Below are 25,560 nucleotides of genomic sequence, written 5' to 3'. Positions count from 1 at the left end.
ACCAAGTACCATGCAACAACTCCGTTAATCTGAGGTGAGAGCAAGTCTAACAATACGCTGAATCAAGGAGTGTAAAGAAACAAAATACACTTAAAAGCACACTGTAACAAGGATTAAAATGACAACTAATTTGATATTTCACTGCGAAACTTTCATTGTCATGAGATCAGAACATAATACTCTTGCTGACATGCAGACCAACAGGAGCAAGTAAAAACAACAAGGCCAGGTAATGACTGTTTACTGTGATAGACTATTAAATCAACGGAAACAGGTAATATCGAGTATACACAGGGGTGGGGGTGGGGGGGGGGGTGGGGGGGGGTTCTACCACCTTCTGGTACCATCTATCTGTGAAAAAGAAGAAAGGGATGGAGGGAAATTAAATACTTAAGAAATGATAAGAATTGGATTGATGGGACTTAAGGGGACCAAACTGCAAGGTGATAGGGTCCTTCCATCCTGCATGCATCAAACCAGAAAAATGGGCCTCAGAGTAATCCCTACAAACCAGACTGCTACAGAGAATCAATAAAACCAAGAGAGAGAAGCAAGTAGAAGTGTCAGAGTGGTGAGACAGAGTAAGATGGGTGAGATGTTCCGCGCAGAATGCAGATGGTGACCCCTGGGATACGTTATGTGGTGGGAGTCACAACCTTCGCATCTGACTGGTGTTTCCTCACCGTCTGTTACCACAAGAAAATTAGCAGTGTGGACAAGTTTATAAAATCTCAGGAAAGAAGATAATGATATTAACACGTTACAACGATGACAAACGTAAATGAACAAGAAGAATAAACACATGGAGATGGGCAGGAGCCATACTAGACTGCCAAGTGAGGGCAGCCATGGGATTCCTGGGTCATAGCAGGTGATGGAGGCATACATCCAATACCGCAAGCAGTCAATGAGACCAAAGTGCCCTACCTCACAGAAAGGAGTAGAAACTGCCATCACGAGTAAAACGTAAAACCAGATCAGCTCAGTTTGGTGTCATCCACTAGCATCATAGGCAGTGTGTCAGCAAGTTTAGGATTTTGTTGTAAGGTAGCTAAATTAGGACAGTCCAGTAGCATGCCAGCCACTATCAGATGGGCACCAAACAGACAGTGCGTCATCTTAGGATGTGGCCATCATTTCAGCCAAGTGTAGTCAATGCGAAGCTGACAGAAAGGTGGATTCCCTGCCAGAAACATGAAGGAAAGACTGTCATGTGGTTGTGTTTCTCTTTATTGTCTGCAGTTGGGGTAGCACTGATTGATAGGCTGAAGACTCCTTAAGCAGCCACTGCCTATAAAGAACATCTTGCCAGTGCAAAAATGAACACGGCTTGATTGACAGCCAGCAATTCAGAAGTGAATACATTGCATACGTTCAGCAGGGAGCAGAGTTCACTGTACCTTGCACATGTGTAGGCAAAGCCAGTTCATCTGTCAACCATAGAGCCATCAGCGTATACCATTTCCGAACCTGGAAATGCATCAAGGGTGGCCAGGAACAGATAGTGAAAAAATCATAGGGATCATCAGAGTCGCTTGTTCCAAAGGATAGGTACAGACAGACCAAAGCATGGAGTACACAACATCATATGCAATCACTGCCTGACAAGAGGCTACTGTGGGGGAAGGGGGAGTCCAGAGCCAGAGACAAGTGCAAACTGTCATCATGGCTCAAGTCTTGGGCCCTGGCGTGGGGAGTTGGAACTCCCTACCACAAAAAACAACGTGTTGTCATGCACAAAAAGCAGAAATTGGTGTACTACATAGCTGAGCAGCAACTGTTAGCACAATCTGTAGTGAAGGAACTCAGCCTCTGTGAGTAGACTTGTCACAGGCCTACTCCAAAAGGCACCAGTTGCATGTGGGACCACACAATGGTGTACTGGGTTCAGCAACCACAACAGCAAAGGAGATGTCGAGTCTTCTGTCATACCACCATAATCAACATAGGGCAGCTTCAGAGCTCCGTAAAGTCAAAAAAGCATAGAGCAATCTGTGTCCTCAGCTGGTGTTACTGAGGCAATGAAGAGTATAAAGATGTGACTAGCATGTTTGCTTAAGCTGGCGAAGATGGGGAAGCCACATCAAAATACAGTCCTGGAAACTGATAAGACTACCACATCAAGCAACTGATCATCAAGCTAGAATTCTAGTTACAAATGGGCAGTACAATGGTGACAAGAGTATGACGCATGTCTTAGCAGCCAAAAAACTAAAGCCATAGGTAACAGCCCAGGACTTCACTTTTCACATGGCATCCTGCAGTCGTCATCCAGCAACATCCACAATTGAGGAGCAAAAGCACATGCAAAAATAATAAGCATACAAGGAAAGTGACACTGTAGACCCCACAGCTGTAGCTAGACTATTCATAGCCACAGGAAAAATGGACAAACACAATACAGAGCCCTGTGGGATCCCGTTCTCTTATGTATGGGGCAGGGAGGGGTGTAATAAGGGAGGCACCAACTTTAACCCAGAAAGTATGGTGTGATAGGAAGTTTTGGATAAGGACTAGGAGTGGGTCACAGAGAACCCAGCCACGTAGGGTAATGAGGACGTGACTACATGTGGTGTCTTAAGCCCTTTGCAAGTTGAAGAAGACAGCAAAAGGTGGTATTGGAAGGCAAAGGCTGTCTGGATTGCAGACTCCAGGCAGACCAAATTGTCAGTAGTAAAAGGCTGTGATGAAAACAACCCTGGGACGGAGCTAAAAGGCCCTGAGACTCTCACTGACTCATCACGTGTTCGAGCAACTTGCAAAGAAATTAGTGGGACGAACAGTGCAATAGCTGTCCATCTCAAGGGGCTATTTACTCAGTTTCAATACCGGAATGATCACATTTTCCCGCCACTGAGATGGAAACTGATCCACGCTCCAAAATCAGATGAAAATGAAAAGGGCATGATGTAGCAATCCACTGATAGGTTCTTCAGTGCAGACAGTCTGGCCCTGGAGCCAGGTCAGGGCAAAAAGCAGGGCTACAGCATTGAGGAATTCCCATTCACCAAATGGAGCATTATACGGCTTCAGAGGTGTGTAGTAAAGATAAGTGAATTCACGCCACCCATTGTTTGAGTACATGAAATATACACTGGAAATTCTCAGATGCAGAGGCTCAAGTAGAACACAGAGCAAAAGTTTGGCGAAATCATCTGGGTTAATGTACACATCCCCATTCAAGGAGATACTGGGGAACACCTGTGGGAGACTGGTATCCATAGAAGCGTTTAATCTTTGCCGAAAACTAAAAAGGTGGGGTATGTGGTCCAAAGATAGTAACATACACTTCCCAGCATTCTTGTTTTTGTCATTTTATTAGGTTGTGGGCCTGGGCATAGAGTTGTTTAAAAGTGATGTGATACTCCATCAATGGTTATCACTTATGACACTGGAGAGCACTTGTCTGTGATTTCTAACGGCCACAGATATTCAGAGGTCCACCAAGGTATGATGATCTGAGGGGGGGATCCTGACGTATAGTGGATCACTAAGTCACCTGGCAATAGAATGACTGTGGTTGTGCTCTGGATAGCCTCATCAATACCCCAATTTGGTTGGGTACTAAGGGCAATGGCAGACGTTAAGGTATCTTAGTCAGCATTGCTAAAGAGCCCGTGTGGCTGGATGCCTAAGCGAATGGTGCTGAGGAAAGGTCAAAATGAGTGGAAAATGGCCACTGTTGCACAAGTCATCATGGAATGGCTGATGGATGGAGGGGAGAAGACCAGGGGTGCAAATGGAAGGGTCAATGGTCAAATAAGAGCCTATACCTCACTGAAGTATGTGTGGGCTAGAAGTTGTGTGAAGTGCGGGAAGAGAAAAGAAGGGCATGTTTCACAGCAAATCTTCTCCTCAATAGATTATTCCAGTACATCCTCACTGTGAAGTCAAGTGTAAGTGGTTTATTGGAAGCAGACATTGATTTTAGGAATGTTCCATTCGTGTAACTCACAAAACAGAGATTGTGCAGGGAATGGACAGCTTCCTGTGGCCATAGTCCTGATCTATATAGGTACATCTGCTCTTCAAATACAAAATAATTATTGCCAACTGAAGAATTTATTAATTTCGGGAGAAAGGCTATCACTAATTTGCTCACAGGTATGTGCCGGTTGAGGGAATATTATGCAGGGAATTGACCTCCAAATTACGAGATAGAAACAGGACAAGCATAGATTTCTATCAGTGCAGGGACCTGAATATATCGTGTTCCGGATTTCCCGTGCCTTCTTAGCCAACCCTTGAATCACGATCACCTCTCAACATTGCAGAAAGTATTTATCTCTCAATAGCTACCCTCACTTACGTAATTTTGCTGATGTTATAGACCAAAATGAAGCTGGCCCGTACATAATTATCACTGAAACTTTAGGTTATTCTTCCAATCTCTGCAAATCTAGGTCAGAACCTACGCTGCTCCTCAACAAATTTCAATACTGTGTAGTATGTTCATGGCTGACTGCCCTACATTTGGGAATTCTACTATGCATCCCCTTATTATTACCTTCTTCATAGCTGATGAAACAAGTCTATCAAAGAGACAGCCACCTTTGAGATTAATACACAATTGAGAGGACGGTGGCTGTAATTACTGTGTAGTTTATGGCTTTAGCATGATGACCATTGTTTTTAATTGAGAATGTACTGACACAGATTACCCAAGCATTTACTGCAATAGCATAGCACACTTCTTCAGCACAACTATTGTAATCAAGGCATTTCTTTCACCCTTCTAGTAATCTAGCTTTTCTGTCTGTCAACAGTCCCTCAGAACTTTGCAGATGCGAACTTCCTCTAGAAGGTGCTCGATTCTTGCTGCCCCTTTTGCCTCATTTTACATGAATCATTTCTGTTGTCTGCTTCTTTTGCATCAATGGTGCGGTGCATCCCAACCTGTCTCACTTACTGTATCCACAATTTTTTCTTCTAGTTATCTTTATGCTGTCATGACAAGTATACATTTTGAGAATATTTGTGAGCTTTTTTTTTATCTCTAGCTATTTGTTACTTATTTTGTTTATCTGTTTTTGCCTCTTTTGTTTTACAGAGGCTTCTGTTCACTTCCTCCTCCTCTTGACTGATTTCTCAACTGCACTGTCTGCCACTTCTGACCTCTCAGGTTTTTGAATCTCATTTATCTCTCATTTTCCTCTAATCCTGGCATGCTAAGTCGTCCTTGTCCTACTGCCCCAGGTAACTGTCTGAATTCCTCCTATTCCTTACTCTTTCTTGTTAATGAAGTAGTCTGCACAACCTATCTTGTCAATATCTACAATTCAGAAATCTTACTAGAACCATTAGTATTTCTGCTTAACAGTAATATAAAATATGAAAAACTGAAATAATTTTTCATCAAATAAATATATTAACATGAAACACAAAACAGATGCACTTTAGATTTAAAAAGAAAAAAATACCTTAGCACATTCTACAATATCAAAAATAAAAACACACATTAAACATCAATAAATTAGTAAATATACAATACAGATTGCTTCAGAAAAGCTGTTAAATGCACCTCTCAGTTAATAACTTCTTCAAAGTCAAAGACAATCTGAATAACAAAACATATTTATAAACAATTTTTTTTTTAGCAAAATGCATGTCTGTGCCACTTATTGTTCATTTTTTGCTGATTAGTTGATTGCCCTCATTCAAAAAATCAACAAATAAACATGTTACATTTTATTTGCAATAGAAACAATGTTCATAACCAAATAAACGAAATGCAAAACTTAATATCAATTTTATGTTGCATACCAATTTGGTAAGTCATGGCTGCAAGCTACTAACACAAATTATTTATAGAAGAATGGAAAAATTAGTAGAGGCCAACCTCAGGGAAGACCAGTTTGGGTTCCAAACGAACTGTCTCGCAAAGAGGTGATACGATGAACATTAACAAAGGTAAAGCCTGTGTAATGGAATGTAGTCTAATTACATAAGGCAATGTTGAGGGAATTAGGTTAGGAAATGATGTACTGAAAGTAGTAAACAAGTTTCACTAGTTGGACAGCAAAATGACTGATGATGCCCAAACTAGACAGGGCATAAAATGCAGACTGGCAACAGCAAGAAAAATATTTCTGAAAAAAATAGGTATTTGTTACACCTAAACATACATTTAAATACTAGGAAACCTTTTCCAAAGGTATTTGTATGACATGTAGCCTTGTACTGATGAGAAACATGGATGATAAGCAATTCCGACAAAAAGATAAAAGCAGCTTCTGAAGTGTGGTACTATAGAACAATGCTGAAGAACAGATGGGTAGATAGAACGAAACTGTAGAGGAAAACCAGCACTTGAAAATAGTAAGTAGGTTCAAACAGATGTAGATTGTACTAGCTATGAAGAGATGAAATGGCTTGCACATGATGGAATAACTTTGAAAGCTGCATCAAATCACCCTTTGGGCTGAAGGCAATAACAACATACATATTGTATATTCCGTTTTGTCTTCCATAAGTTCAGTGTTAGGTAATAACAATGCCTGAAGTTGTGAAGTTAATGTAAATGTATTATCAAAGGTGCTTTTTGCCAGTGTATTTATGAGTTTCATTAAATAAGATATTGAATAATTATGAGCACTTGCGAAATCAGTGATTCTGTTGAAACTTCTATTTAGTACACAATAGATATTAGTAGGTTGCACTGGTAAATCGTGTTGAAGTACTGCCCAATAATAATTTAAAATTACCGCCCATCTTCAAATTAATTAATTTAGCTGTACCAACGCTTTGTTTAATGTGGTGTGATTCATAAGTGGAAGGTAAATGGCATTTGTTCACACATAGCCATGCCCATTTATTGCCACATAAGACTTTACTTGCTGCACCAGCTAAACAAGAGAATGAGTCTTAGTTTAAGGAAACTAGAAGAATTCATTCTGTTTACATGATAATATTAACATAGTATGGGAAACCCAAGCTCACACTATTTCTGTTATGTCTTTTCAGTTATGAAGTTATTTTTAATGATTATCAGTGTCAGACCATTATAGTAAGCTCTTTAAGACCTCACTATAATACGTACAGGAGCTGACACCCATAGACTACCCTAGAAGTCCGAATTTCTATCAGGCGTTACTGGAGCAACATGCTTCTGATCCCCTGTTTGGTCGTCAGGTACTGTTTATGAATGAGAGCCTCTTTACCCGTGTGGATATCGAGAATGTTTGTAACATGCACCTGTGGGTGTGTGAGAATCCTCATGTAACTACAGCAAGAAAATATCAACATTGTTCTGCAGTGAACATTTGGTGTTGTATGGTGGAGAATCAGTTACTTTGACCACATGTTATTCCACAGCACCTGACTGGCAAAGTGTGTAAACAGCTGTGGAACATGAATTGGATGGTCTGCTTCAAGATGTCCTACTAACTTATGGTTTACATAAAACAATAGCCTGCACATATCAGTCAGGAGGCACGGGATTATCATTGCTTACGTTGATTAGTGCATAGGTCGTGAAGGGTCAGTTGCTTTGCCTGCTAGATTTCCACACATAAACCCTCTGGATTTCTAGCTTTGGGGCAATTTCAACAAGCTCATTTATGGTGTTGCAACTGAGAATGTAGCACAACTACAGCAATGAACTGAAGAAGCCTGTGGAGCTGTGCAGAATGAGATGAATGGAGTCTGCAACACCCCAAGAGTGGTAAGACGTCGACCACACCACTGTCTTCGAAATGGACATCAGTTTGGACATGTTTTGGGGTAAATTTACAGCACATAGTTGTGTTGCATTTTGGGTTCTTTCCTGTTGCTGCTTTCTGAGAAGAAGTAATTTTGTGTTGGACTTGTGATCCCAACTCCACTGTATAGCTCTGAAATAAAGAAATGTAAGACAGAACTTTATCTAACATTTTAGTTTTATTTTGATGCATACATAAAACACATTAAGTGTGTACAGTTACTTTTGAATCACAGTTTATAACCCTGATTTGCTATTGACTGCTCTTGTGTTCCCCAACACTTCTGCTTTCTTGGAGACCAGTCTGAGCTATTCCACAGTTTGTCAGAATTAAGCAAGCAGGTATATGGCTCAAGAAAGGCACAGAGGGTTTTCAGACTGATAGAGGAGGCATTACTACAAGGGCACATTATTCAAAAATGAAATTTTGCTGTCTTTTAGTAGAGAACCAGAGGGTGAACTGGACATTCACAGAAGCTCTATCTGCTCTTTAAGATTGCACCTGCACATAGGGACTAAACATTGAGTTTCTCAATTAAATGCATTCAACCATGGCATAATAGCCCGGATTATTTTAGTAAGTGTGACACTTCTGGCCGTGAATGTTTACATTTTACAACTGAATCATTTTAGTGCACTGCTGGACTTATGAAATGTTACTTGATGAAATTTTTATTCTTTTTTGTTTCGGAGAAACAAATAGTCCTACAGTAAAAGTCTTTATTTAAATTTATCAACATTCATTGCAACAAAAATAAACAATATTGTTTTGTTACACATAAAACTGCTGAAATTCTATACAAGGAAAAATATGTCTCTTACTAATTTAACTAGTAATATGCATTTACTTCAAATGTACAATTAAGATGTTAAGTAAAAAACTCTGCAAACAGGTACTGTAATCAAGAAGCTCGTGTGGTGCTCCGATTTTTTTACACTTTTCACCACTCATACATTTATCACATGATGGCAATATTTTTGTAACATCTTGTTTACACACAGACCAGAAGACATCTGTAACTACATTACCTCTTGGCAAAGTGTTGTTGAGGGTCTCAAGCTCAATGATCTTACTTTCAAGCATTGACTGCCTGCTCTGACTCTCCTGCTGCTGCTGCATAACAACTCTGCGCAACGTATTTACTTCTTCATCGACAGCCCGTCGGTCCTCTAGTAGAGCATCTCGCTCCATTCTTACATTAGCTAATTCCGTCTCCAACTCTGCTAACTTTGCCAGTGACTCTCGCTCCAGTTCTGCAAGCCTGTCATGAGCCTGAGGCAAAACATTTAATGGTGATATATCTATGAAAGCAAAACTGTGCACATAATCATTAGATAATAGATCACGTGCCAGCTAATAAAAGGAAAAATTCAAAAAATTTACAGACGATGAGGCAACAGAAGACAGTGGAAGAAATGGGAGAACAATAATAAACAGTAGGGGAAAGTGAGGAGAATGTTGAAGTAATGGGGATAACCTTCACTGAAACATGTTGTCTAATGTTGCCTTTTATTTTTATCTATAGACTTTAGCTATATAAATAAATATTTTAAACAGCAATTTACAGAAAGTCAGTGACATATGTACAAATAAAATCTTGTTTATGAACGTACAGATGTAGAGGTACAAGGGTGCATAGATCAAATTTAATGTTAAAGATTTAATAAGTTTAAGATTTACTCATTATTGATGGGACTTTGCATGTTGCAGGAAGCTACTATTGGTGAGATAAATCTGCCCTTTCTGGCATTTCCAGCTACTCCAGTAAAACCAACCATTAGTCCTGAAACCTAGACTTACACTTCTTATTTATTTAGTACAGGGCGGCGACACCACCTATGTTACCAAGCTGATCCCATCTACATTCCTTTAGCTTTAATTTTGATTTTGATTACACTGTACTCTGTACTAACTTATTTCAAGAAAAATGAATTAAGACAGGACTGATTGTCAGTTGCAGCTGTTAAATACCACTACTGACATTTATAATTTCTGCCAGTCCAACAAAAGCACTTAGCTGGAAATTTTACTTACGTGACCCAGTTCATCCTCTAGTTCTGCAACTTTTTCGAGAGCTGCTGTCTTTGTCTCACTGTCTTCCATTAATGCTGCTACATCAAATACATTATCGAGATATGCCGATATTTGTACCTAACAAAAAAACACAGTGCAAATACTAGTACAAAATTTTATATATTTTAAGTAATTGTTGTTAACCTAATATGATACTCCTATGGATAAAATTAGACCATTTTAAAATCTTTAAACTGTGCTCAGCATATGTCGACAAAGAAATAAAATCACCAATTAAAAGTAATAAATACACACACTTTTATCTTATTTACTGTGTGCATATGGAACATAGTTTTATACCTTTTAAACATATTCTCCTGAGTACTCAGCAGAAGTTCACCAACACTAGTAAAGTTTATCAAATACCGTAACATAGATTTTTTTATTTTTTTTTAGTAACTTACTGGAATACAGTTCTTCTTTGAGACATTATCTGCAAATACCAAATCCACATTGCATCGTTTTAATTTTTGCACTTTGAAGATAATTTCTTATGAGATCCAAGTATGATACACTAATGACAGTAACCTCACATAGCACGTAATGCACTACGATGAAGTGTTTTTCAGTAAAGTGTGTGTCAGAATAACCTTCCCTGCTGATGATATAAGTGATAAGGAATGGCACCGTTTCTCTCTCTCATTGGCAGTAGTAACTCCACAGTTTGTCCTAAGAAAAGTTTTACTACAGTGGTCAATGAGCCACATAAATTGTTAACATGCAGTAACACAGTAGTGTTCCAATTCAAGAGTCAGCTGACAGGCACTGTAAAACAGGAGGGAGAACTATTCACGGCATGATGTGCTGAATGTTTACAGCTGCTACAGCATTATCCAGTATCAATGTTTTTACATCATGATGGCTTTAACGACTGCAGTACTTTCCAGAGTCAACACTATGTGCCTGGCCTTGTCAAGGAGAATCAGCCACATACATCACACCATTTGTGAATTTACATCACCATTCTTCAATTTGTTGCTATGATAAATAACCAACAACTATACAGGCCTTCACTTTGTGTTGAATTTCAATAGGTTTCATATTTTCTCTATGCAGAAATATAACAAAAGACTGTGCGCCATGTCTGCTTCAAGTTGCAAGTGGGATGGCGATCTTTACACAGTTCCCATCGTGTGTGTGTGTGTGTGTGTGTGTGTGTGTGTGTGTGTGTGTGTGTGTGAGAGAGAGAGAGAGATAGTACAACAATCTGCACAGCATATTAATAAATATAGCAGATTACTTTATCTGGAATGTGATTCTCTGGCATTTCAGTAGACGTCTATGTAAAAACTAAACGATGTACAGAAAAATGACTTATCATATAACATAGTCTCAGGCCACACTACTATACTGAAGGAGTGTGAGAACATAGCCTATAATGGAGCGATGCTTATAGAGACTCTCCTTGCTGTCTTACAATTTTTCGCTGCTTGGAGGTAGAGCTATACCATGACATATGAAAGCAACAGCCTCTCCCGTCCAGGAGTAAGGGCTATTTTACGACTAGTGAAGAAGACATTTATCTGGCTAAATATTGAGAAAGATTGTAAGCCATTTGTTCACCAATGCAATGCTTGTCAGCACAACAAAATAACTCTGCATGCAACAGCTCCACTCGGTGCCTTCGTCCCACTGAGTCAATGTTTTGAACATGTCCACATCAATATTATTAGACCTTTGCCACTGTCAAACTGCCTGACAGCAATTTATGTTTTTTCTCACTGGCCTTAAGTGTATCCTGTGAAAGACACAACAGCAGCCACGACGTTTTTCCGTGAGTGGATCCCACACTTTGGCATTTCTCTCCATGTCACTACTGATCAGAGAAAGCAATTTGAGTCTTATCTCTTTAAAGCTCTCTCAGCAGTGCTTGGTATGAACCATTTCTGAACCAGTGCCTACCAGCCGGCCACTAATGGTCTTGTGGAATGGCTTCAGCGACAAAGGTTCCACTCAGATTCCGTGACACTAAACGGTGGACTGACAGCCTACCTATTGTTTACTATGTCCCCAGACAGCCTTTAAAGAAGACACGAATACAACAACAGCTGAATTAGTGTATGGGCAGACACTTCGATGACAGAGATTTCTTTACCCAAAAAGCAGACACTGTTACTGAAACCTCTGATTTTGCACACCACCTCTGCACACAGATTTGCAAGCCCCGTCCTGCCATTTTGAAAGAACATTCTACTCAGCGACCATTCGTTTTCGGCCACTGAAAGTCGCACAAACAGACTTTCATCTGACATGATGCTATTCGAAAACCTCTCCCACCGCCATATTATATGATGGTCACTACACAGTAATGGCACCCCACAAGATATTAGATGTTGATATAATGGTACTTCCATCAAAATATCAATCGACAGACTCATGCCTGCCTTCATTCAACTGACAACTACAGACTGTATGTTGGACCAGCAACTGCTAAGGTTAACTGCTATGGTTACAAGATAGGCTATTCTGTAAATTTAAAAATGATGCAGTAACGTGAAGATATCTGTTGGAAGCGATCATCACAGAACACGTTAACGCCTCATTGAAAGTCTTGTGCTATTATGATACGTGCCAACAAAGTTCCAATAATTTGCACTGAAGATGGTCATGCAGTAACCAAAATCAATCTGTAAAATAAAAGATTTCAATATTTATGAGCAATGCTGCCATTTGTCCAAACTACACTGACAATAATACGGTCATGGTGTACACGTTTCCCAATGGAATTAGACATCAATTAACAATTATGTTGTTGTGTTGTGTGCATACATAAATTGCATTTACAAATGACACATGCATTTTGTTTTCGTGAATTTACTAAATTTGAGTGAACTGTGATGGTTCAGCAAAAATTTTACACCGAATATCAGGTAAAAGGTCCAACAGACAAAAAAAATCTGTGAGTGGTACAGCGCATCCCATGAGACCAGCTGCTCATTTGGTGCAAAGAGAACAGACCAACCAAGATCATTGGCAGAGAAGATCGATCACGTGAGGGAATCCTTTGTTAGGAGCCCACAGAAATCTGCAACACATGCAAGCAGAGATCCACAGATACTACTGTTACAAAGTCTGTCATGTTCTATGCAAAGATCTGCATGTAAAACCATAGTGGTGTGTGTGTGTGTGTGTGTGTGTGTGTGTGTGTGTGTGTGTGTGTGTGTCCATCACACTACTTTCAGGCACTCATCATTACTTCAATACCAAATTGCCCCAGTATTGGTCTGGGTGTGTTTTTCCATCATTATACTCGACTTCTTCACTGTCTGAACAGGCAGATGCACACAAGACATCGTGGATCTTGTTGACAGAAGTTCTTGGAAGCACACTATTGCACAAAGCTCACATTGAAGCAAAGTGTGCCACATTCACTGCCTAAAAAGCTCAGAGAAAGTCTGGTGCTCCCAAAGTTACTGTCCTATTTTTCTAGATTCATGACAGACTGTTGGTGCGTTTTGTGATCTAAGTGCTTCATTTAGAAAAAGTAGCTTTGATAATTTTCTGTAGTTTTATGTTCATTTGGCATTTGTGAGTGACATGAAAGAAGTGACAGTTCCGTAAATATTGATTTGTGTGTAAAATGGTTAGTAAGTTTCAGCATTCTCTGTACATCATTTGATTTTCACCAGATATATTAAAAAGTCATCCTGTATATAAAAATAATGACATTATCAATAAACTTGGATGGTACCTGCAATTCTTCACTTTCTGTATGCCTCAATTTCTCTAGGTATTCATCAAGGCCCAGCTTCGTGAATTCATACTGGAGATGGACGCGAAAATTCATGTCTTCCACTGAATGAACAACAATATTTACAAATTGCATACACGCCACCTGGAAGAGAATATGCAGCCGATATATGTCTAGTGTCTGGTAACATGAGGAAAACAATATAATTAAACTTTCTGACTACCCACATACCATGAACTCTATATGGAAGACTTGATAGTTAATGAAATAATCCATGAGTGTATGGAAGCGTTGAGATTCATGACAGACTTCTTTGAAGTTATCAAATGCAGATAATATTATTTCATGACCTCCTTTGACTAGACATATTGCAGCAAGTAGCTCCAATACAAGTGCTTTGGTCCTGCGTGATATAATGAAGTCATAATTACTCAGGGTCAGATTCACAAACATTGTTCTGAAAAACAGTCAACTAAATTTTTTAATGATGTTATACATACCTCAGACTTTTATGCATTAAGCTCAAGGCAATGCAGTTTATTGCTTCCCTGTGTTGTATCACCATATTGAAACCATACTGCAACAAAATTAACAGTTATTGAATTGTTTTTTGACACTCAATTTTATTGCAAAAAGAGAAAAGAACGCAATGTGCAACTGAAAGCACTGATGACAGGGGAAAAGGCAGAAAACAACTGCAGAAACACAGATATAGTAGTGTAAATTAAATGCTTAGAATATGTATGTGAAAAAGAAGAAACTAACAAACATGCAAAAATAAAATAATATTTCTAAAAACCAAAAGATTTTGCATTTGAACTTCATAACCTCTCAATATGACATACATTTATATTTTGGTGATTCACATGACAACAATCAGGAAAACTATTGTGGTTTAAGACATAGAGGTTCATATTACTAACAACCACAGCTATAAAGGTTGAAGTGTATTCAGTGAAACTAGTCATAATTATGAGATGAGCATCAGAACAGCATGTATATGTAGTACAGATGAACAAAGACTAACATTAGAAGAAATATAACTGAAGTGTTTCTGTAGGATGGTTTTAGGAAGTTATCCAGAGTTGAACAATATTTACCAACCACTGTCATCCACCACACACACTGAGGAGCCATGTCGGGTATAGATGTAGAGGTACATAAAAACTTTGTTTCTTTCCTTCTTTTCTTGAATATCTGCTGTATAAGACAAGAGCAAAATCTTTATTCGTATGTTATAACTTGCAAGAGGCATTTGGTTTTTTAAGAGTAGATTCAAGTCCGTCAGTGAATAGGGTATCGTGGAGCAAATTCTATTAGTATAACTACAAGAGCTGCCACAGATCACCTTTATGCACCACTAGTGGTCAGATGTCGTAGTATGGGACCTATTACCAACTGAAGGAAAATGACCGATTCAATAGTTTCAACAAATTGAAGAGGCAATTAAGGTGGGACAATATTGTTAGCACCAGAGCACACATGTTGAAGCCTGCTGTGTAATATAAACCTGGATAATAACTGTGCTGGGTGTGTTTGTCATCAGGAAGATCCGAAGAGCACGGCGAAGACACGAAAACATGGTCAGGCCAGGTTCCATAGTTGTAGGCAGACACAATGTCTGGCAATCCACAGAACGATAGGGAACAGGGGGACTGGAGACCAATATACAGGGGAAACAGATAATGGAGCATGATAATCCTTTAAAATCCTGTAAACTCTCAGTTGTTTTCAATATGAGTGATTAATGGTGTAGTTCCACATGGTCAGTTGATTTTTATTTCAGTCACAGAATTTTGACAACCAATCCAGTTGTCTTCTTCAGGTGTTGGGAATTATGCTGTTGTGTACTTGTTGCCTGGACAAAAACTAGATAGTGTTGCTATTTATAGCTGATTGTGACTTACTCCTGACGTCCAATACACCCTTTGATGCTCTTGATTTTCAGAGGCCACAATGATATTGTGTGAAACAAATTTCCCAGCTGTGTTGGATGTGATGGCCAGTGAGATCTTAAGCCAAACAATGGAAAATCAAGGATGCAATGTAACAATATTATGAAAAGGAAAGTTGCCATTCACCATATAGCAGAGATGCCGAGTTGCAGATAGGGACAACAAAAAGACTTTTCACAAATAAAGCTTTCAGCTAGTAAGGCCATCGCCAACAAAACACACACACACACACACACACACACACACACACACACACACACACACACACACACACGTTTCTGGTTTCAGTTGACTGAGACTGCAGTGGTGTTTGCGAGTTGCATTTGTGTGTGTGTGTGTGTGTGTGTGTGTGTGTGTGTGTGTGTGTGTGTGTGTGTGTGTTGTTGGCAAAGGCCTTACTGGCCGAAAGCTTTATTTGTGACAGTCTTTTTGTTGTGTCTATCTGCGACTCAGCGTCTTCACTATGTGGTGAGTAGCAACTTTCCTTCTTATAATACTGAAGTCTTAATAAATTTAGTGCTGGACTCGAAGTCCTGTTTAAATTGAAACCTTCAGGCCAGCTATTAGGTTTTCTGACATCCATATTTTGATAAGACTCCTTAATTACTCGGTCTCAGATACTTAGTGTTTGCACCACAGTACTGGTCTCATCAATTTCATTTCATGATTGTATTTGAAGCAGTGTTTGGTGAAAGCTAATGGCTTGGTTTTTTAGTTGAGTGTGTCACAGTGATGTTTCTTGAATCTCTCCTCAGATGTTCTGATCCACGTAAGATACACAACATTCACATTGAATCCAGGTATTTTATCTTAAGAGACTGTGGTATACTCTAAGTCTGGTTGTTTGAACAACTCTGTTCTTCACCGAGGAGAATCCAATTATCACACTTAGGGGAGACTGTTGATAAAACACTGTGGGGAACACACACAGAATGAATGAAGAGACTCCGTAAGAACAGTGAAGTGTGTACAACTGAACATGTAATTGAAATATACGGCAGGAAGAGGAAGGAAATCAGAGAGGAGGAGAAAATGGGTTAGAACAGCAGATAGATTAGCGGACAGAGAAGGAAGCATAGGTAGCTGGACAACCAGTGAGCCACAAGCTGAGATCACGATTGTTGAAGGATATTTTTTCAAGGGATTGATCCACCTGTGCATTTCAGAAAGTATGCCATTGAGATCGCATGTGGGAAAGGTATTATAACCTGCATGGAAGCCAACTGTTTGTTGAAGCCAACTGTATTCTGCTGAGCAGACTGCTCTATTCAGGTGGCCACATTAGAGCAATAACCATCTATGCAGATGAAGAGTTAGTGTGGTATTCCCTAATAGAACAATGCATAATAACTGCAACAAATTTGTTGGGTGTAGCTGGAGCTACAAGTGGCTGTCTGTAACTCACTGTAATATGCCTGTGTCAGGATTCAAAGTAATATGCACACACAAAAAATTAACACTGGGAGGAAGATAGCAGCACAAAAATTGACAAAAACTGAAAGGGATAGTGTAGAGGAAGAGTGGAACCTATTTAAAACATCAACTGTTAACAGTGCTTTGCAGATAAGTGGCAAAACAAGGGGTAAAGTGAAAAAAAGGAAACCCGTTGGTGGAATGATAGAGTAAAAGATGCAATTAAATGCAATATGGCAAAGAAAAACATGGAGTTTGAAAAAAGAAATCAGAACCAGGGGCTGGTTCCAAAAGATGAACACAGAGTGACAACACTGGAGAAGGAATACCAACAAAAGAAACTCCAAGCAAAGAGAATTGTGAAAGAAGAAAAGTAGAAGAGTTGGGAAATATTCAACCAGAAACTAGAGCAGGATAGTAAAGGGAACCAAAAACTGCTATATGGTTACTGAAAAGTAAAAGATCTGATAGAGAATACATAAAAGCGATTGAAACAGAGGATGGGGATATTATGAAGGACATGGAAGGTATCAGAGAAGAGATGAAGAATTATTTTAAAATCTTACTGAATGGGGAAGATGCACAAGAAAGTGACACCACAGTCATTGAATTAGAGGAAGAGCAGGATCCAATCTCTTCGTTAGAAACTGAGAATTCCATGAAACAGATGAAAAGCAGGAAAACTGCTAGAGTAGATGAGCTGACAATGGATATGATTAAAGCCACAGGAATCCATGGAATACAATGGTTTCACCAGTGCTGGTGGTGATATGGAAAGAAAACGAAGTGCTGGATGAATGGAAAAAAGAAATTATAATACCACTATTCAAGAAAGGTCGTAGAAAAAAAAGCACCATCTACTGAAGAATCACACTGTTATCACACTGCCTTAAGATAATGGAAAAGGTCATAGAAAAAAAGATTGTGGAAAATTCTAGAACACCAATTAGAGGAACAACAGCATGGGTTCAGAAGTAATAGATCTCATTTTCTCCTTCCATCAGTTAATGGACAAATATTGGTAAAAAGGAAAGGACATGATAGTAGCATTCGTGGATTTGGGAAAGCATATAACAGTGTCCCAAAGGATAAAATATAGGAATGCTTGAGAAAACAATGTTCCTGATTCATTAATTAAAAAAGTCCAGATGCTGCATCATGGTTGTGAGAGCAGTGTACAAGTACGAGATGGAAGATCCAAATGGCTAAAGACAAAGAGAGGTGTTCAGCAAGGCAGTTCACTCTCCCCTTTACTCTTCATTACACTTATGGACACAATCATGAAAGAAATCAAGGAAGAAGAAAATGACAATCTCAAGAAGGAAATGAAGATCTCAACGCTTTTATTTTTGCTGATGACATCGCCATTTGGGGAGAGAGAGAGAAATGGAGGTTCAGAGGAGACTAGATTACTGGAACACAAAATTTAAAAAATTTGGGTTAACTGTGAGTAGGAACAAGACAGTAACATTGCAGATGAGCAGGACACCCACACCTTGTCACATCATACTGGAAGAGGAAAAGCTGATTTTTTTTTCTTTCTTTCTTTTTTTTAGGGCGCAAAACTGCTACAATCATTAGAGCCCGGTCTATGACTTAGGAAAAGGTAAAAAACCAAACTGGAAACAAGCAGCAATGAGAGTGAAACTCAAAATAGTGGAGAAACTAAAGACAGAAGAAAAGCTTAAAAAACCACTACAGAAGGGGGGTTGTTTGTCCCCAAAAAGAGCTTCAAATGACTGACATCATCTCACTGGCACTAACAAACTTGAGAATGCGATCAGCAGGGCGCGTGTCATCTGCTAAAATGGAAGATATATCAGGTGACAGCTGTAGACGGGTGCGTAACTGAGTAAAATTGGGGCATTCAAGTAAAAGGTGTCTCACCGTCCACAGTTGAGAGCGGTGGGGATGAAGTGGGGAGAGGATTGCCACTTAAAAGATGTCAATGGCTAAAAAGACAGTGCCCTATCCGGAGTCTAGTTAAAATTACCTCCTCCAGACGAGTTCGGGAGGAAGAGGTCCAAGCACAGGTGAGAGCTTTCAAGTCCCGCAATTTATTATTGGGAAGTGTCGACCAATGTGGATGCCATAAAAGAGCAACACGACGACATAAAAAACTCCGTAGAACGGCGAAGGGAATCATGCGAATAGCAGGCTGAAGAAGAGAGACTGCAGCCTTGGCCCCTATATCGGCTGCCTCATTTCCACAGATACCAACATGTCCTGGGATCCAGAGGAACGCCACAGACAACCCCCAAGTGGAGCAAGTGGAGGCAGTCCTGAATCTGGTGGACCAGAGGGTGGACAGAGTAGAGAGCTTGAGGACTGAGAAGACAGCCGAGAGTGTCTGAGCAGATAACATACTGTATCCGCTGATGGTGACTGATGTATTGGACAGCCTGGAGAACAGCGTAATGCTCCGCAGTATAAACCGAACACTGGTCAGGAAGCCGAAATCAATTTGGGGTGTCGCCAACAATATAGGCACTCCCTACACCAAACGATGTTTTTGAGCCATCAGTGTAAATAAATGTGGCTTCCGTCATTTGTGCACATAGAGCACAAAATGCCCGACGATAAACAAGAGAAGGGGTACCATCCTTGGGAAACTGACAAAGGTCATGGAGCAGGCAGGTCCGGGGCCGGAGCCAAGGCGGTGCTGTACCCCAAGTTGTCAAGAAAGTTTTAGGAAAGTGGAAGGAAAGAGAATGGAGCAGTTGACGGAAGCGGACTCCAGGTGGTAGTAGGGAGGAAGGGCGGCCAGCATACCCGAAATCCAAGGAGGCGTCGAAAAAAATGTCATGGGCCAGGTTTGCAGGCATGCAAGACAGATGGCTAGCATAACGACTCAGAAGGACAGCTCGCCGATTGGACAGCGGAGGTTCAGCAGTCTCAGCATAAAGGTTTTCCACAGGGCTGGTGTAAAAAGCTCCAGACACTAAACATAATCCACGGTGGTGGATAGAGTTGAGATACCGAAGAATAGACGGCCGAGCAGAGGAGTAAACTATGCTTCCATAGTCCAATTTCGAGCACACTAAGGCGCGATAGAGGTGGAGAATGACCACTCTGTCCGCTCCCCAGGAGTACCATTCAGGACACGGAGGGTGTTGAGGAATCGCAGACAGCGAGCCGAAAGATAGGAAACATGGGACGATCAGCACAGTTTTCTGTCAAAAATAAGACCCAAGAATTTAGCAACATCCACAAACGGAAGGTTGACAGAGCCTAGAAGTAAGGAAGGCTGAAGAAACTCCATACAACGCCAAAAATTGACACAAACGGTCTTACTGGGAGAAAAGCAGAAGCTGGTTTCGATGCTCCAAGAGTGGAAGCGATCGAGACATCCTTGAAGACGTCGTTCAAGAAGGCTTGTCCATCGAGAGCTGTAGTAGATTGCAAAATCGTCCACAAAGATGGAGCCCGAAACATCAAGGAGGAGACAATCCATAATTGGATTCATGGCAACGGCAAACAGCACAACACTTAGCATGGAGCCCTGGGGTACCCCGTGTTCTTGGGAGAAAGTAGTGTTCACCTGCACTTTAAATGTGCATTCTGCCATAAATTCACGAAGAAAAAGGGGCACCCGACCTCTAAAGCCCCAAGAGAACAGTGTGCGGAGGATGCCTGTCCTCCAACAGGTATCATATGCTCTCTCCAGACCAAAAAAATATTGCTACTGTTTGGCGTTTCCTGAAAAAACTGTTCATGATATAAGTGGAGAGAGTAACAAGATGGTCAACTGCAGAACGATGCTTTTGGAAACCACATTGGGCAGGTGTTAAAAGACTTCGGGTCTCCAGCCACCAGGCTAAACGGCAATTCACCATATGCTCTAAAACCTTACATACACTACTCATGAGAGAAATGGGGCGATAGCTAGAGGGGAGATGTTTGTCTTATCCAGGTTTCGGAACAGGAATGATAGCTTCCCGCCATCTTCTGGGAAAAGTACTGTCGGTCCAAATTCGATTGTAAAGGCAAAGGAGGTAACGCAGATTGTGGTATGATAAATGCAGCAACATTTGGATGTGGATACCATCCGGTCCTGGGGCAGAAGAGCGAGAAGGAGAGAGTGCATGTTGGAGTTCCCGCATGGAGAAAACAGTATTATAGCTTTCGCGATTTTGAGAGGAGAAAGCAAGAGGTTGCACTTCCGCTGCACATTTCTTCAGGAGAAAAGCTGGCGGGTTATTTGAAGAGCTCAAAATCTCAGCAAAGTGTTGACCCAATGAGTTAGAAATTGCGATGAGGTTCACTGATGTATCATGCATGACAGTGAGCCCAGAGACCGGGGAGAAACTAGGTGCGCCAGATAACCATCGAATCCGACTCCAAACTTCCGAGGAGGGAGTGAAGGTGTTAAATAAGCTAGTAAAGATGTCCCAGCTTGCTATCGCGGATGACGTGACGGCATCGCGCACGCAACTGCTTATAGCGAATACAGTTGGCCAAAGTAGGGTGGTGCCGGAATACACTAAGAGCAAGTCGCCGCTCACGTATTACGTCACGGCATGCCTCATTCCACCAAGGAGTGACCTCATCATCGAGGCTAGGAAAGTGACAGTCATTGAATGTCGCTAGAGACGAAAAAAGTGTCCAATCGGCTTGGTCAAACTTCCAGCGTCTCAGGTGCATATATGGCAGTTGTGGCTCCAATCTAAGGACTCATGGAAAGTGGTCACTCGAGTGTGTATCAGCAAGAGCGAACCATTCAAAGTGCTGAGCTAGCAGAACAGTACCGACCGAAAGGTCCAAATGAGAGAATTTGTAGTGGAGGCAGACAAAAATGTAGGGTCCCCAGTGTTGAGGCAAACAAGATCCGCTTGGTGAAAGACATCTACCAATAGTGAGCCGCGCAGACAAGAACGTGGAGATCCCCAAAGCGGGTGGTGGGCATTGAAGTCCCCAATCAGCAAATATGGGGCAGAAGCCGAACAAGAAGATGAAGGAGATCAGCTCGTGCCATTGGTGTGGACGATGGAATGTAGACAGTACAAAGACAGAAGGTGTATCCAGAAAGGGAAAGACTGACAGCGACAGCTTGGAAGGAAATGTTTAAGGGGATTGGGTGATAATGGAGAGTATGATGGAGAAGAATCATGAGTAGTCCTTGTGCTGGAGTGCCTTCAACAGAGGGGAGATCAAATTGGACCGACTGAAAATGGGGGAAAACAAAGCAGTCATGGGGATGCAGCTTTGTTTCCTAAAGACAGAAGATGAGCGGCGAGTAGGATCATAAGAGGATCGACAATTCATCCCAACTGGCTCAAATGCCGAGAATATTCCAATGGATAATGGGCATAGGGTGGACAGAAAAGGGAAGAATGTGACCAAGGTTGCCCTCAACTCAATGACTGCTCCGAGCCGGCGGCTGACAGCGTGGAACGGCATTCAGCTGATGGCAGAAGATCCTGATCCATAGGTTGTTTGGGAGCAGCTCCTGCCACCAGCGATCAGCCGGTTGATCGGACGCCTGCAGTGCGCCTCGGCAACACAGAAGACGGCCGAGGGCGGTTACCGCCAGGTGGTGCTATAGATGAGACACGCCATGGCGGATAAGGAGAGGAACTGGGTTTCTTACTAGCCTTCTTGGAAACAGGACACTGAGATGAAGGAGGAATCGATGGTTGTGAAGTCGGGGTACATAAAAAATCTTCACGAGTAGGCTCTTTTTTGGAACTCTGGGTGTCTGATTTTAGGGCTCGGGATTTAGCAGAACCCGATGAAGTGTGAGCCATGGAGTGAGCAGGTGAGAGTGGGGAGGTTGAACGGGCGATCTTTGCACTGGCCGATCTGAAGACCGTGGCACTAAAGGTGAGATAACAAGTCTGCGTGGCTGCCTCCTTTGTAGGCCGAGGAGGGGCAAGGACAGTGCTGTATTTACCTGCGTGAGGCACAGTGGGCTTTCGACTGGCGAATAACTTTCGAGCAGCAAAGGTTGACACCTTTTCCTTCACGCTGATTTCCTGAATGAGCCATTCGTCTTTAAAAATGGGGGAATCTCTAGAGGAAGCAGCATGGTCACCCATACAGTTGATGCAATGAGGGGATGGAGGTGGACAAGCACCGTCATGGGCATCCTTACCACATGTAGCGCATTTGGCCGGATTGGAACACGACTGGCTTGTATGACTGAACCGCTGACACCGATAGCAACGCGTTGGGTTTGGGATGTAAGGGCGAACGGAAATTATTTCATAGCCCGCTTTTATGTTCGATGGAAGTTGAACTTTGTCAAATGTCAAGAAGACGGTAAGGGTTGGAACCAAGTCCTTGTCAACCGTTTTCAAGACTCTATGAACAGCCATTACGTCATGGTCAGACAGGTGGTTTTGAATTTCCTCATCGGACAATCCATCGAGGGAGCGTGTGTAAATGACTCCACATGATGAATTTAAAGTGCGATGCGCTTCCACCCAAACAGGGAAGGTGTGTAGCAGTGAAGTACGCAGCAATTCTTGTGCCTGGAGGGCACTGACTGTTTCTAACAAGGTGCCATTTCGTAATAGGAAGAAGACTTTACAGGACCTGCAATTGCAACGACACCTTTCTGAATAATGAAAGGGTTGACTGTGTAAAAGTCTTGACCTTCGTCCGACCGAGAAACAACAAGGAACTGTGGCACTGATGGAAGAATTGTCCGTGGCTGAGACTCATTCAACTTTCGCTTGTGAGCAGACACAGTAGATAACGAGGAAACCATTGAGAAAGTATCCCCCATGACGACGGCGTCTCCGATGGCGCGCTCCTTCCTTGTGGGGCCCCTCTCTGAGGGCACTCCCACCTTAGGTGATTGTTCACACCTCCCGATAAACGGACGGAGGGACCAATCGGCACTTTCGGAAGGTATCAGCTCGGGTAATCACCCCTCTCTGGGCCTGGCTGTTACCAGGGGGTATGTACGTGCCCTACCTGTCTACCCGGGGTGGGGAATTACGCATTACCTCGCCACCAGCTACGCATGGGAATGCGTGGGTCGGCCTTCAGACACGCACAGGGTGGAAAAAAGAGAAAGGGAGGAACAAAGAAAAGGAAAGGAATGAAGAGAGGTCTCAAATGCCGCACCGGAGAAAATGGTAAAGAGAAGATGTAAGGAAAAGATAAGGTCAAAGGAAGGACAAAGACTTCCCAGCAGAGAAAGCAAAGAAGAGAGACTGTTTTACAGTTTCGATCGTCTGTCTCCGGATGTAGGCACTAAACATACTCCCAGAGGGGGAGAAAGGGAAGGGGAGGAGGTGGGGGATGTGGAAGATGGGGGATGGGGAATGTATGCAGCCCGGAAAGGAAGGAGGGCCACACTAGCTTGGGGTCCCGTGCTCGCTACGCACGTATCCACAATATCTTCCTTGAAGTACGAAATCTAATCTAGGCCAAGGACGTCCCACAGAGTGTCAAACAGACCATGTATAAAAGTTCTCTCTCCTGCCATCATGATCTATAGTCGACAGGCCTGTGTCATAAATAAGGGTGAAGAGAGTCGAATACAAGCATGTGAAATGAAGTTCCTTAGGTCAGCTCTACATAAAACTAGGAGAGACAGAGTCAGGAATGATTATCTAAGGAGAGACCTGCAGGTGACATTGACTACAGAGGAGAGAATGAGTGCTTTGAGACTGAAGTGGTTCGGTCATGTGAAACGAATGCACCCAACTAACTCCATGCCAGTATTTGGAGATGGCGGGTACCAGGAAGAACACCAATTGGGCAGCCTAGAAAGAGATTGACAGACCAGGTTAAGGAAGATCTCAAGAGGAGAGGATTAACATGGGATGTAGTGGAGAGGGAAAAGCTATACCCGGACAGAAACCAATGGGGGCATATCGTTCACAAAGTTCCTACCCGGCTTGCTGGAAGAAAATCCTGATGATAAAGAAGGTAGGGTCTTCCTAGGTGGAGCCCCAACGCAAGTGATTTCCCATTACCTCCCTCCAATTTCTCTGTCAAGTATCAGATATGTACCTCTATTGTGTGGCTGACTGATAACTGCTTTTGTGGTACTATGTTTTACATAGTTACGGGCACGGATGGATGTAAGGGAGACAAAGCAAGTGCCAGTACACAGCCAGCCCCTCTCAGAACATGAAAGGAGCCACAAGCTTAAGGTCCCATCTGAATGATACACTGTAAACAGGTTTCTAATTTAACACAGAATATCAGGGCAAAGTCTGTTTATCACAACATTTACACCACCTTGTCTTCTTCCCTTTGCCAGTCAAATATTGGTGACAAAACTTTCCTCACTCTCAGGATTCAAATTGGCTACCTTCCAAGTTCAGCACTAATGCAGAAATTTGCACATACTACCATCACAACAGAGGTGGTTAACAGGATTACAACATGAAATGGTGGTTAGATGCATAGAATATGCTGGCACATAGGGAGGTGGTTGACGTACTGGTGGAGGCTGTGTAACATGACCTAGATTGCTCTGGGAAATGCACGTATTACCACTGCAAATACAGTATCCTAATATGGCAAGTATGTATTTAGAATCGGGAGGGGAGGGGTTGGTGGGAGGAGGAGGAGGAGGAGGAGGAGGAGGAGGAGGAGGAGGCAGAAGGGATGGATGTGGAAGAATGAACATTTTTCAAATGGAGGTTCTGTTGGTTAATTACAACTTTGGTGCAAACAGATATTTTATGACGCCCTGAGATAGGTGGAGATTCATGCCCAGGAAAATTGTTAACTATGTAGCAATACGACTGACAGAGATGGACTG

At 41.7% G+C, this 25,560-nt stretch overlaps 1 protein-coding gene across 6 annotated transcripts in view; it reads right to left on the bottom strand.

Moving 5' to 3' along the window:
• LOC124605323 (formin-like protein) overlaps positions 1–25,560 on the bottom strand; it is a 451,910-nt gene that overhangs the window by 57,950 nt on the left and 368,400 nt on the right. For 5 of the 6 annotated variants that reach the window (XM_047136921.1, XM_047136920.1, XM_047136919.1 and 2 more), the window contains 5 exons: positions 13,965–14,041; positions 13,696–13,867; positions 13,465–13,608; positions 9,735–9,851; positions 8,729–8,972 (listed from right to left, as the gene is read on the bottom strand). In XM_047136921.1, the coding sequence (XP_046992877.1) occupies positions 8,729–8,972; positions 9,735–9,851; positions 13,465–13,608; positions 13,696–13,867; positions 13,965–14,041 (754 nt within the window). The remainder of the gene's footprint in view (positions 1–8,728; positions 8,973–9,734; positions 9,852–13,464; positions 13,609–13,695; positions 13,868–13,964; positions 14,042–25,560) is intronic. The other variant, XM_047136922.1, reaches the window with a different exon arrangement.

The sequence above is a fragment of the Schistocerca americana genome, chromosome 3 (genome assembly GCF_021461395.2).
Source record: "Schistocerca americana isolate TAMUIC-IGC-003095 chromosome 3, iqSchAmer2.1, whole genome shotgun sequence".
Taxonomy (NCBI): domain Eukaryota; kingdom Metazoa; phylum Arthropoda; class Insecta; order Orthoptera; family Acrididae; genus Schistocerca; species Schistocerca americana.
This window is presented reverse-complemented; position numbering and strand designations above follow the sequence as displayed.